The 13087-nt window shown below is 42.2% G+C and overlaps 1 protein-coding gene across 1 annotated transcript; it reads left to right on the top strand.

Annotated features, from left to right (window-relative positions):
• Nucleotides 1-364: 364 nt before the first annotated feature.
• On the top strand, nt 365-5376 carry LOC138363761 (putative ammonium transporter 1). The gene is made up of 10 exons (XM_069323154.1): nt 365-459; nt 2005-2177; nt 2394-2483; nt 2786-3013; nt 3398-3597; nt 3732-3968; nt 4174-4285; nt 4519-4755; nt 4887-4991; nt 5129-5376. The coding sequence occupies exons 1-10, from the start codon at nt 365-367 to the stop codon at nt 5374-5376; spliced, it is 1725 nt and encodes a 574-aa protein (XP_069179255.1).
• The last annotated feature ends 7711 nt before the right edge of the window (nt 5377-13087 follow it).

Here is a 13087-nt window from a genome sequence, read left to right as displayed (position 1 = left end):
AATAGTCTGCACTGGCGGACTCTGGGTTCGTTATGAGGATATCATCATCAACACAAGAGTGAATAAGGCAGCAGTGATACTAAAGGTCCCCATCTCGCAGGATGGTTAGTCATACAGGGCCATATGTTTAGTAGCCTGAACTGGCAAATTTTGGGTACACTGTGAGGATATCTTCAAGAACACGAGAGTGAATATAGTAATTGCAAAGCTCCAGGTACTTCATGCCAACTGGTCTGAAAGGTCTAATAACTGGGCATTCGGTGATGTAATGTGGGAGATCATGCCGCAGTTCCTGCTCACTGAGTTTGCACCTGGAGTGCTCAGGATTGGGAGATCTGTCACCTGCAGCCACCTGCCACAGGTAATGGTAACTCAACCTGATCCTGGCAACCACTGTGTCGCACAGTCTGTGGACTGTGCGACACAGTGGTCCACAGTTTACCACCTTCATGAAGGAAGGTACATTCGGATGAATTCTATGATGAATTCTTTCATCCGAGAATTTAGTATTATAACGCTTACATATGTATTAGGTCTTTCCTTCACTTTCCTATAACATTTATTACAGTTGAGGCTGCAGTGAGCAGGTGTACAACCACAGAAATATCTTCTAGCTTCGAATTAGGGTGAAGAGATGCGTATTGACAGAACATATGCAACACAAAACTAGCATGATAAGAAGATAATTCGAAAAATACCTAATATATACTTATTATACTATGAAGGTGTATTTTGCACACCCTCAGTATTTCACATCAACAGATTTACGAGGTTGACTATCACTGAGCGCGACTCTTGTATCATAGCTATGACTTCAGTAGGATTTAAAATAATTGTCAATAAACCATCTCCTTGTGACTAATTCCTTAATAAAGGTCATAAGTAGGAAGATAGATGTCAGAAGTTTAATTGTTTAGATATGAACGAGAAAATTATAGAAAATATGCAAAGTATCTAAATATTTAGGATATTAAAATATGGAACATGGATCAAGCGTCGAACTATTCCTCGGCGGGTCGGGAAACAAACTTTTTTGTTAAACATCTTGCCAAATTACCCTTTTTTTATTAACAAGCTTAGGTATACACAGCAATGTGCTGTTACCCTATTATATATGAAAGATTATACATTGTAGATTAAAAACTAGCTATAAGTTCATCTAATATTCCCATCTCACAGGATGGTTAATCATACACGGAATCAGGGGAGAAAATACCTACCTCAGTACAAAAAACAATTAACTTTGACTAAATATTAACGTTATCATTTTTATAAGAGCTAAGCACTGATCATGGAAATATTATATTATATTTATTTTTACCAGTTTCTATCAAATTCCTCTCAAATAATGTCTTTTTAACAAGCTTAGGTATACACAACAATGTGCTTCTACCCTATTCTGTAGAAGCCCCTTTTGATCTACCACACAGTGTAGATAAAAATCCAGCTACACCCTCATCCAACATCCCCACCTCACAGGACAGCTAGTCATACATGGAATCAGGAGAGAGCATGAAAAGTAAGGTATCTATTAGCCTCCACTAGCAAAATCTGGGTACAGCACAAGAATATCTTCAACTTCATACACTTCTTAGTATATGAAATAATTACAAAAATCAGAGTACCTCATACCATTTGGTCTGAAATCACTGATAACTGGGCAATCACAAACTAGTGTTGGAGAGTATGTCCCAACTCTTGTTCACATACTTTAAAACTGGAATGTTCACCATTGGGGGATTCATTACTTGCAGCCACCTGCCATAAATATCGATATTCCAAATTACCCGGAAGAGTGACGTATCTGCAAAAAGTACCAATCGGCAACTTGGTTGCTCACCAATATATACTCCAGAGGGTCGCTGAAATTAGATATTAGGTTGCAGGCCCTGGCAGCAGGAAGGCGAGACCCTCGGAGCTGCTTGGCTTGCTCCACATTACATCCACAGGAATTTACGACGTGTTAATTTTGTCTGGAAATTTATTTTGCTAATAATTTTTAAGCTACAATTTGAGAGATCTGGAAGTCTCGCTGGCAGCAACAAATATGGATGCCGGACACAATGTAAGTTTACTAATGTCTGGCGAGAACCCGACGCCAATGTCCCGGGAACTGGACATTCTGCAGAAGGACCTGGACACCCTCTTCCTCATTGTGTTCGGCATCCTCATATTCAGTAAGTACCAAAATCTGTGTTTTCTCTCTTTTTTCAAGTATTTAAACATATATATGGCACCTATTTCACATTTTGTATATTAATAAAATAGTTGTATTTTATATAGTTGTATATAGACGTACAATAATCTGTGTGTTAGATTTTGTTTTATTATGCTTAGAATAATGTATTTTGAAAGCAATTTGTACTTTTGACTAACATTTGTTTATATTTCAGTCTTGCAGACCGGGTTCGCATTCCTTGAGGCAGGCTCCGTAAGGTCCAAGAACACCACCAACATCCTTCTCAAGAACATGCTCGATGTCTGTAAGTTATCAAACACCTTCGTTATTTGTTATCGTATCTGGCTTATGTCTGGTGAACCAGCACATGATTTTTTTATTCCTATCTCATAGCTAAAGTAAGCTCTCAATGTATATAACTTTGCCGACTCTTGTATTCCTGTAATTTCCTGCTTTTGCTTTTCCATCTGCTGGTGTTATATACTAAATTGTTCTCTGTATTCAATTAACCGACTTCCTCCCACCAAGCCTCACGTAGTAATAATGATATGAATTCCACAATCGTCCCCACCCTGTACTAACCATCTGCCCTGTTACTCTCCCCAGTCATTGGTGGCATAGCGTACTGGCTGGTGGGGTTCCCGCTGGCGTTTGGAGGCGGGAACAGCTTCTCTGGTACAGAGTACTGGGCGTCGTACGGGCTGTCGGACGAGCACCTGGCCTTCTGGTTCTTCCAGTTCGTCATCGCCACCACAGCCTCCACCATCATCTCGGGGTCGATGGCTGAGCGGTGTGCCTTCAATGCTTATCTCATCTACACGACCGTGCTGTCAGGTGGGTGTGAAGCCTCTTTCTCTCTGTAAAGTATGTTTCAAATTTAGCAGGATACTTTACACTATTTAGTGGTCAATGAATAAATAACTTTACTCACAGGCTTTATTTATATAATTTAGATAATATTTGAGAGGAACCTTAACAGGGCAATCTTGAGAGAAAGACAATTTGTTAGACAATAATAGCCTAACACTGATCATTATAATTAAACTTTATGTGTTTCTCAATAAATTTAAAAGGCAATGCAAACAATAGTACATTTCCCACGGAATTAATAGATACATTATAAAATACAGCAGTGTTGGTACAGCTGTAGTGTGCCGTGTTTTAATCATGTTTGTGTGTTGTAACAGCTCAGTTATGATAATATTTGTGTTTGTACAGCTGTGGTGTACCCGGTGTTGTCACACTGGACCTGGTCAGACGTTGGCTGGCTCAAGACTCAACACTACCAGGACTTCGGTGGCTCTGGCGTCGTCCACCTCACAGGGGGGGTGGCAGCTCTTGTTGGGGCTGTAATTCTTGGGCCCAGAATTGGTCGCTTCGGACCCAAGGGCAAGGAGATTCGTGGACACTCTGTGCCGGTATGTTCATAGAACAGTGGTAATATATTATTATCTGAAGTCATGAAGCAAGATATAAATATTTGTGGATTATCATGTTTAATACAAATATTACACGTCAAGGTGGAGGTGTAAAGTTGTGTTTGAACTTCCAGCTGGCAGCTTTGGGAGGCTTCATCCTGCTCTTCGGGTTCCTGGCCTTCAACGGAGGGTCCCAAGCGTCCATCAGCCACGAGGGTGATGCTTTAGCCATTGCCAAGGCTGTCTTTAACACTGTGATCTCGGCGTCTTCAGGAGGCATCGCTGTGCTCTTGGTGTACCGTTCTGTGCTGTGTGGGAGGGAGTCCACCTGGTCCTTCCTAATGGCTCTTAATGGTTCTCTCGCTGGCATGGTATGTACCGCTCTGCGCTGTGTGGCCGGGAGTCCATTAGTGCTAGTATGATGGACTCTGCTCGCTGTAAATTTTCATTGACAGACGTTTGATTTAAACTTAACTTAGTATTATGATAACATAACAAATTTCTTATCAAAATGGTGTTACTTGCAATATGTCTGAGTTTGTTTATCCAATGCTTAAGGACATGTTTCCATGACAGGTGTCAATCAGTGCCGGGTGCAACGTTGTGCGGCCGTGGAGTGCCAGTGTCATTGGTACAGTGGGTGGATCAGTGTTCCTCGCCATCCACACCCTTCTGCCCAAGTTGAAGGGTACGTCACTGCTTCTCTCACCGCTCAGTTTTCTTAACTTTGTCTCAAGAAGGCAACAAGTAGCCAGTTTTATCTAACTTGAGTTTGAAATATTTTAACTTTAACGTTATGTTCTGTAGATGGCATATACTTAAATAATAATATTTATAAAATTTTATATTATTGGGAAGCGTACGTGCATATTGGGACTGTTGAGGTTGTGGATGTAAAGTTAATAAATATTTCTTCCACAGTTGACGACCCACTTGATGCTGTTGCTGTACACATGGGAGGTGGGTTGTGGGGGCTGGTTGCTGTGGCCCTCTTCCAGGATGGTGGCATTGTGTACGGGGGCAGCGCGGAGGTCCTCGCCTGGAACATAGTGGGGGCGCTGGCCATAGTGGCCTGGTCTGGTGGTCTCTGTTTAGTTATGTTTGGTTCTCTCAGGCTGCTCGGCCTCTTGAGGGTGCTTCCAGAAATGGAAATTGCAGGCAAGTGAAGATAATACATAAAGTTTTCACTTTTGTATTATATAATTGATAATTGTTATATTTTTAGTGTTATGAACGCATTCATTATACATTGTATATGTTCTATATCTCTAACAATATCTATACGCCAGGAATGGACATCTTGAAGCACGGGGAGCCAGCCTACCCAGCTGACGCTTGGCTGGAGAGCCAGTACGATGGATCCGTAAACACTCAGGAGAACAAGAGGAATTCAAGTAAGTTGTCAACTAAGTTGCTTTTAAAGTTTTGTGTGTGATGTTTATTTATTTGATAATAATGAAATGCATCATAGAAATTCATACAGTTTTGTTATCAACATTTTCCACTATTCATCTAATCCATTATTTTCCAGATCTTCCACCCAACATGTCTGCCCCTGAAGAATTTGGTTTGACTAATTCCCAGGACCCAGCTCCAGTCCCTGGACACCTTGTATACTGGAGTCGTGCAGGACCAGTCCCATCCCACCTCTCGCCCGTCGTGTCCCTCAACAACCATGAAGCTAACCACTTGAACTCCAACAATAGTGTCTCTGAAGCTGGCTTCACAGTCCGACTGGGAGACCATGATCTGCGAGTCCTCGTTGAACCCAGAGATTAACGTGGTCAAGACCCTCATTGTTACACCAATGAGGCTTTTGACGAAACCACAAAGCTTTAAGATTATCTTTTATTTGTGATTACTTATGAAAGTATTTGTATGTTGTCATTACTTATGAAAGTATGTGTATGTTGTCATTACTTATGAAAGTGGGTGTATGTTTGTCATTACTTATGAGAGTATGTGTGTTTGTCATTACTTATGAAACCTCAAAACTCTGAGATTCTCTGTTGGTTCTTCGACATTAAAGCTTGCTTGTATTGATTCGGTAAATTGACTTAATTAATTTATATTATTTTTCTGCACTAATTACATGAAATATATTATATATATTTTTGTATATATATTTTTTTATTCGGTGAACTTAGTAAGAAACCTGATAAACTAAAGGTTTAACAAGAATTACGTTAAGGTGAAGGATGTTGACAGAGAAAGATGGCGAGCATATTTTACGACTTAAAGTAGGGACTGGAATGAAGTATGAAGTATGGAGGGACTTGAAGTATGTGCCTAGCCACATACCTTCGCCCGACAGTCTTCCAAGAACTGCCATCGCGAATGCACTTTAATTGTGCATTTTTTTACATTTGCATTGTTCTTAATGGGTTATATTCAAGTGTTTAACTATCAATAAGTTTCCTATTCTCGGATAATTTCTTCCTGTTGTCTGGTCTTGATGATTTGATGGCCCATAAGATTATAGACTTGCTGTGGATTACTACCTAACTGGATGTAAGATGACATAAGAAATGATTTTAACATGTTTGAAAGGAGTAAGGAAAACATAAAGGAATTATGAAGTGAAGACATTTCCCCAACGGAGACATCACCCACCAGACACATCACCTGCTAGACATCATCCACCAGACACATCATCCACCAGAATCATCACCTATCAGACACATCATCCACCAGAATCATCACCCACCAGACACATGATCCACCAGTATCATCACCCACCAGACACATCACCCACCAGACACATCATCCACCAGAATCATCACCCATCAGACACATCATCCACCAGAATCATCACCCACCAGACACATCATCCACCAGAGTCATCATTCACCAGACACATTATCCACCAGAATCATCACCCACCAGACACATCATCCACCAGAATCATCACCCACCAGAATCACACATGATCCACCAGTATCATCACCCACCAGACACATCACCCACCAGACACATCATCCACCAGAATCATCACCCATCAGACACATCATCCACCAGACACATGATCCACCAGAATCATCACCCACCAGACACATGATCCACCAGTATCATCACCCACCAGACATATCACCCACCAGACACATCATCCACCAGAATCATCACCCATCAGACACATCATCCACCAGACACATGATCCACCAGAATCATCACCCACCAGACACATGATCCACCAGTATCATCACCCACCAGACACATTATCCACCAAAATCATCACCCATCAGACACATCATTCACCAGAATCATCACCCACCAGACACATGATCCACCAGACACATCATCCACCAGAATCATCACCCATCAGACCCATCATCCACCAGAATCATCACCCACCAGACACATTATCCACCAGAATCATCACCCATCAGACACATGATCCACCAGAATCATCACCCACCAGTATCATCACCCACCAGACACATTATCCACCAGAATCATCACCCATCAGACACATCATCCACCAGAATCATCACCCACCAGACACATGATCCACCAGTATCATCACCCTCCAGAATCATTACTCACCAGACACTTCATCCCCCAGAATCATCACCTACCAGACACAACATTCACCAGACTCATCACCCTCCAGAATCATTACTCACCAGACACATCATCCACCAGAATCAACACCCACCAGACACATCATCCACCAGACTCATCACCCACCAGACACATCACTCACCACACATCATCCACCAGACACATCACCCACCAAAATCATCATCCACCAAACACATCATCCACCAGACTCATCACCAACCAGACACATCATCCACCAGACACATCACCCACCAAAATCATCACTCGCCAGACACATCATCTACTAGAATCATCATCCACCAGAGACAATCTTCCATATAACATTGAGGAGGGCGACGTTGAGGGACCTGTACCATGGGCTGTGGGGCGCCCGTGTGCTTCCTGAGGCCCACCACCACCAGACAGTCGGGCTCGTACTGGATGGCCTCCATTTGTCCATTGAAAATCGTCTGCTGTTAAGATACGTAGCCACGTTGTTGAACAACCCTGTGGTGTCGCACAAGAGATATATCACATTTTGAGTCAAATCAATTATGTTGAATTAAATAAATATATGTATTTAAGAGAGAATGTTTTTTTCTGCTCAAGGGTGGGGGGGCCAGACGCTTGGACCTAGTCTCATCCAGCGTTGAAGGGTGAGTAATGTTGGCTATGTGCCCAGAGTGGGAACTTCGAGGTCTATCTCCTCTACTCCCATTAAAAAGGAGTCGGCATCAATGGCCCTTTCCAAATATATTGGGGAAAGGTGGCTGTCTGAGTCTATAGAACTTCTTCTCTCCACCCTTCCTTGGAAAATATATATATATGTCGCACCGCACTACTTGGCCTAAAATGCAGAATGATTTTCGTTATTTTCAAATATTTCTTTCCAAATTGGTTTATTCCAAAATAATATTATATAATATTTAGTACACGAATTACTGACTTATGTTTGGTTAACCTAATAAGAACATTTTTTATGTTCTTAATATAATATTACTATATTATATTAAGATAATATAGTTCTTAATATAATATATTATATTCTTAATATAATATTACTATATCATATTAATAAAGAACATGAAATATTTCTTAGTTATGTTAATTTAGGTTATGATAGGTTAGGTAATTTTGGTCGTATATCTATGTTAGTTTCAAATTAATAATACGTTTAATCATATAAAATATAATGGAAAGCTATATTATTTCATAAGATCTTTAGGAAAACCTCTGCTTATTAGACAAACCAGGGTTTGCATAGTAGACTAAGTAGTGCATTCTGGCTATTAGGTACAATATATAGTAGTAGTAGGCATCCATCAGTCTCAGAAGACTATGGTGTTTGCGCTCTGGTTGTTGGTCTGGAGAGGCCTCACGAGGGCATAAAGCCAAGGTAGGTTAATACGGAGAAGCTGTTACCCAGGCAGCAGGTCCCCCCTCTCCACGGCGCTGAAGGTCTCCAATGGAAAGGCAAACGCCAATGCGATTGGTTCCAGCGCCGTCGCAGGAACTGTGAGTTCCAGGGATGACCTCGAAGTTGGTGAAAAAAAGGCACAGGGACTCCAAACCCGGAGACCGCCGTGGTCGGGGCCGGAGAAGAACCACCCCCAGCAAGGGTATGAACGACCCCAGCCTCCTGAAGCAGAGCTGGGCCGCACGACCCCGGGGAGGTGGACGTCCCGGTCCCGCACCTACGGGTTCCTGACAGAGATCGTCACAACCCTCTTTCACCGGAGGCCGGCCTCCTTCAAGAAAAATTAGAAGGAAGAGTGATAATTATTAAATACAACAATTATTATTATAATAAATATAAAAATATTATTATATATAATTATTATTATAATAAATACTATAATAATAATATAAATAATTAATAATTATCACACAATAGTTAGTTTAGGTTATTTATTATGCACCCCATACCCATCTTGTGGGTGGTAGTGGAAAGGGTTACAGAGGCACATAATGGGCTCAGGAACTGAAACCCCACAATTCATTTAGCTAAGCAAGTTACAATCTTGATGAGCTAGTTACAAAATTCAATATAAGTCGTCACATCAACAATGGGTTCGAGATCGACCACAAGTACAGTTTCTAAATTAAGCAACTGTCCCACAATACAACCTCCTCCCCCCCACCAATCTATGGTTCATCCAATAAAATCACAATATATATATATATATATATATATATATATATATATATATATATATATATATATATATTATATATATATATATATATATATATATATCTCACACCACAAAAGTGACTCGAACCCATACTGCCAGGAGCACTCTGCAACTGTACATCTGCAATGCATGATAATAGGAACAAAAACAGGCAGGGCCCTCGTGTGTTGTGTGGCCCTCGTGTGTTATGTGGCCCTCGTGTGTTATGGTGTCCCTCGTGTGTTGTGTGGCCCTCGTGTGTTGTGTGGCCCTTGTGTGTTATGTGGCCCTCGTGTGTTGTGTGGCCCTTGTGTTGTGTGGCCCTTGTTGTGTTGTGTGGCCCTTGTTGTGTTGTGTGGCCCTCGGTGTGATGTGTGGCCCTCGTGTGTTGTGTGGCCCTTGTTGTGTTTTGTGGCCCTTGTTGTGTTGTGTGGCCCCAGTGTGTTATGTGGCCCTTGTGTGTTGTGTTACCCTTGTGTGTTGTGTGGCCCTTGTGTGTTGTGTGGCCCTTGTGTGTTGTGTGGCCCTTGTGTGTTGTGTTAACCTTGTGTGTTGTGTTACCCTTGTGTGTTGTGTGGCCCTTGTGTGTTGTGTGGCCCTTGTGTGTTGTGTGGTCCTTGTGTGTGTGTGGCCCTTGTGTGTTGTGTGGCCCTTGTGTGTTGTGTGGTCCTTGTGTGTTGTGTGGCAGGGCCACACAAACACTCAACAAATAAGCGCGCATCGGAACATGCAGGAACCGGGAACAAAAACCCGCTCCCCCCCCCCCACACACACACACACACAAACCGCACCCCATGCACATCCAAGTACACAACCGGATACAACCTCACAACACATAGCAAACAAAATAAATTACTGGACAGGAGAACAAACCTCAACGGGAGGCGAATATTTCTCAGGAAACTTATACAGAGGATATTTGTGCTTATAGGCCTCCCATATCAAATACTCCATGTCAGTAGGGGAACGATTCCCCCTGCTTCCGGGGCCGCATAAACTCTGGAATCACTAAATCAAAAACGGCAAGAACGAAAACGGCGGCTCCCGGAGGTGGTCGACAGAAGTCGCATAACAAAGAGGGGCAAGGTAAACCACCTCCTCCGCCAGATAGTGGTATTTTTTTGTTTGGTAGGGACGCGAGTCTTTATTTTCCTCGGCGTCACCCCTTCTATATAGGAACCACCGTGAAAGCGGAAGAAACCGAAGTAGAGTACGTAGAACGCCTAGACGGTCCCGCCGCCGGAATGCGCAAGAGAAGAAGGCAAGTTTTTGTTAATTAAATTTTTCACGTTTGAAAGTGAAAAAGTGATATGATCTACTTTAGCCACGTTATTGTGACTCATCGCCTGCATTTTCACGTTTGTTTTCAGTGTGAAGCACTTGGAAATATTATCTTACGATATGCGCGTTACCCCTCTGGTGATGCTTATAACCTGTGACTGGTCTGTGACTGGTTTGGTAGTGAAAGCCTCTCGTTATCCTGCCTCTCGGCACTGGAGGTACTGAGTTATATCTCTCCTCCCTACGACGGTCTAGGAATATGATCAAGGTCTATCCACAAGACGTTTCGACAACATCCGTTTTCTGATGGTAAAAACCGTTCGGTTGGATACATTAGCTTAGGCTATCGTAGGGACGGTTAGGTTTCGTTAACTTACGTAAATTTTACGTTAGGTTAGGCTAGGTTAGGTTTGACTTGTTTAGGCTTGGCTATATTAGGATGGGTTAAGGTAGGTTAGGTTGGATTAGTTTAGGTTGTGTTAGGCTAGGTTAGACTGGGTTAGGCTAAGTTGAGTTGAGTTAGGTTGAGTTAGGTTTGGTAAGTTCTCGTGTTTTAAAATCCGTGAGTGAACCGTGTTGTGTAGGCTGCGACTTGCGTTCGTCTGCAGCACCACCACCTGGTTCTCACAGCCACGTCCAACACAACACAGCTGCCCACTTCTCGTGTGGTAATGACAACACTTATCACAAGTACAATCTTAAATTATTTTTAAATTGTTTTAAACTGTATAAAATTGGTTATACAACTTATTCCCAATTGTGTGCAGACTGAACATCACCAGGCACTTTACCCCTTGTAGGGCAGATATCGAACCCACAACATAACAATAAAAGCTGTTTTAGCAAAGCCAGACTATTTCACTGAGCTTAACATTAAGCTAAATCCATTCAAAGCAGGCATTTAAGTGCCAGTTTGTTCAACCTATTGTCAACCAGAGGTTATCATCCATAATACTTTATCTAAACGGCATTAAATACAATTTTCAGCTCGTGAACCTCTCGCCCTTCACCTCACTCTGCTGCCTTTCTCTGCCGCTCTTTCGGTAAACGACTTTATAATGGTTCAGGGCGGACCGTGACCCCATTTCCATTATTTTCTGATGTGTGTCCGTCATACGTTTTGGGTAGAACCGTCTGACATGGTTTAGACACAGCTGTCACACATGGTTTAGACAGAGATGTCACACATGGTTTAGACAGAGCTGTCACACAGGGTTTAGAGAGAGCCTTCACACAGGGTTTAGACAGAGCTGTCACACAGGGTTTAGACAGAGCTGTCACACAGGGTTTAGACAGAGCTGTCACACAGGGTTTAGACAGAGCTGTCACATATGGATTAGACAGAGCTGTCACACAGGGTTTAGACAGAGCTGTCACACATGGTTTAGACAGAGCTGTCACACAGGGTTTAGACAGAGCCGTCAGACAGGGTTTAGACAGAGCTGTCACACAGGGTTTAGACAGAGCTGTCACACATGGTTTAGACAGAGCTGTCACACAGGGTTTAGACAGAGCTGTCACACATGGTTTGGTTGAGTCGTCCGGCATGGTTTAGTTAAGTCGTATAACATGGTTTCAGTAAGCAAGGGTCGCCGTGGCCGAGTAGGCTAAGCTATTTCTTCATTCGCTGAGTCATTGGGGATTTTTTGAATGATTACTAAAGTTATTATTTAATATCAGTCAAATTTTACTTAGGTAGTATCGAGGAATATTGGCTTATACTGGGTATAGGTCAGGCTGCTAATTTAGTTTGGATCAGAGTACACGAAATGCATTGTTACAAGAGTTGAATTGAACGCGTCTATCAATGTTTAATAGGTCTACCAATGTCAATGTCTACCAATGAATTTTAGGTATGACTCTTGGTCACTAAGATGGGAGGGGGGGGGGAGGGGCTACATAATTCCCCCGCCTTGGTGCCTTGTTTTGATAATCACTGACTACCGTGGGGGATAATACCAGTTATGACTGCTCAGGTCATAAACTACAGCTCAAAGGTCACAACCACAGGGATAATAACCATTCGGTATGACTCAAGGGTTGACTACGCAGTTGACCATATACAGCTGTAGGAGCGTATGATACCGGATGACATATAATAACCCACGTTCAAGCTATTGGTTACGATTGAGAAATCTGTTTAGTTAACCTGTACGATATTGTGCGCATCTTCACGCGCATAACAAAGTGTTCCACTGCGCCGCTTCTCAGGAGAAAGATGCAGGACAGGGGGGGGGGGGAGAAATAGCCTAAGCTACTCTATCCCTTTGAAATGTAGTTGTTCTTGTTTCAATAGACATACTTAACGAAACCTGAAACTGAGCGGCCCGAAACGCTTTGCGTAATAGTGGCTTTAGGCATTGTATGTATTAGCTCTATCTGTAAATTCATCAATATTTGTATCACCAATATTTGTAAATTCATCAATATTTGTATTTGTATCAATGTATGTATGTACTTTACCTGAATAAACATTTGATTTTTTTGAATTTTTG

The sequence above is a fragment of the Procambarus clarkii genome, chromosome 11 (assembly GCF_040958095.1).
Source record: "Procambarus clarkii isolate CNS0578487 chromosome 11, FALCON_Pclarkii_2.0, whole genome shotgun sequence".
In the NCBI taxonomy this organism is placed as follows: Eukaryota; Metazoa; Arthropoda; class Malacostraca; order Decapoda; family Cambaridae; genus Procambarus; species Procambarus clarkii.
Note: the sequence above shows the minus strand (reverse complement) of the source record. Positions and strands in the feature narration are given on the sequence as shown.

Coding starts and splice junctions, on each gene's coding strand:
- LOC138363761 (XM_069323154.1), top strand. CDS start 365: ATGGTAACTCAACCTGATCCTGGCAACCACTGTGTCGCACAGTCTGTG. Junction 2,484..2,785: donor CAAGAACATGCTCGATGTCT/GTAAGTTATCAA, acceptor TACTCTCCCCAG/TCATTGGTGGCATAGCGTAC. Junction 3,969..4,173: donor ATGGTTCTCTCGCTGGCATG/GTATGTACCGCT, acceptor TTTCCATGACAG/GTGTCAATCAGTGCCGGGTG.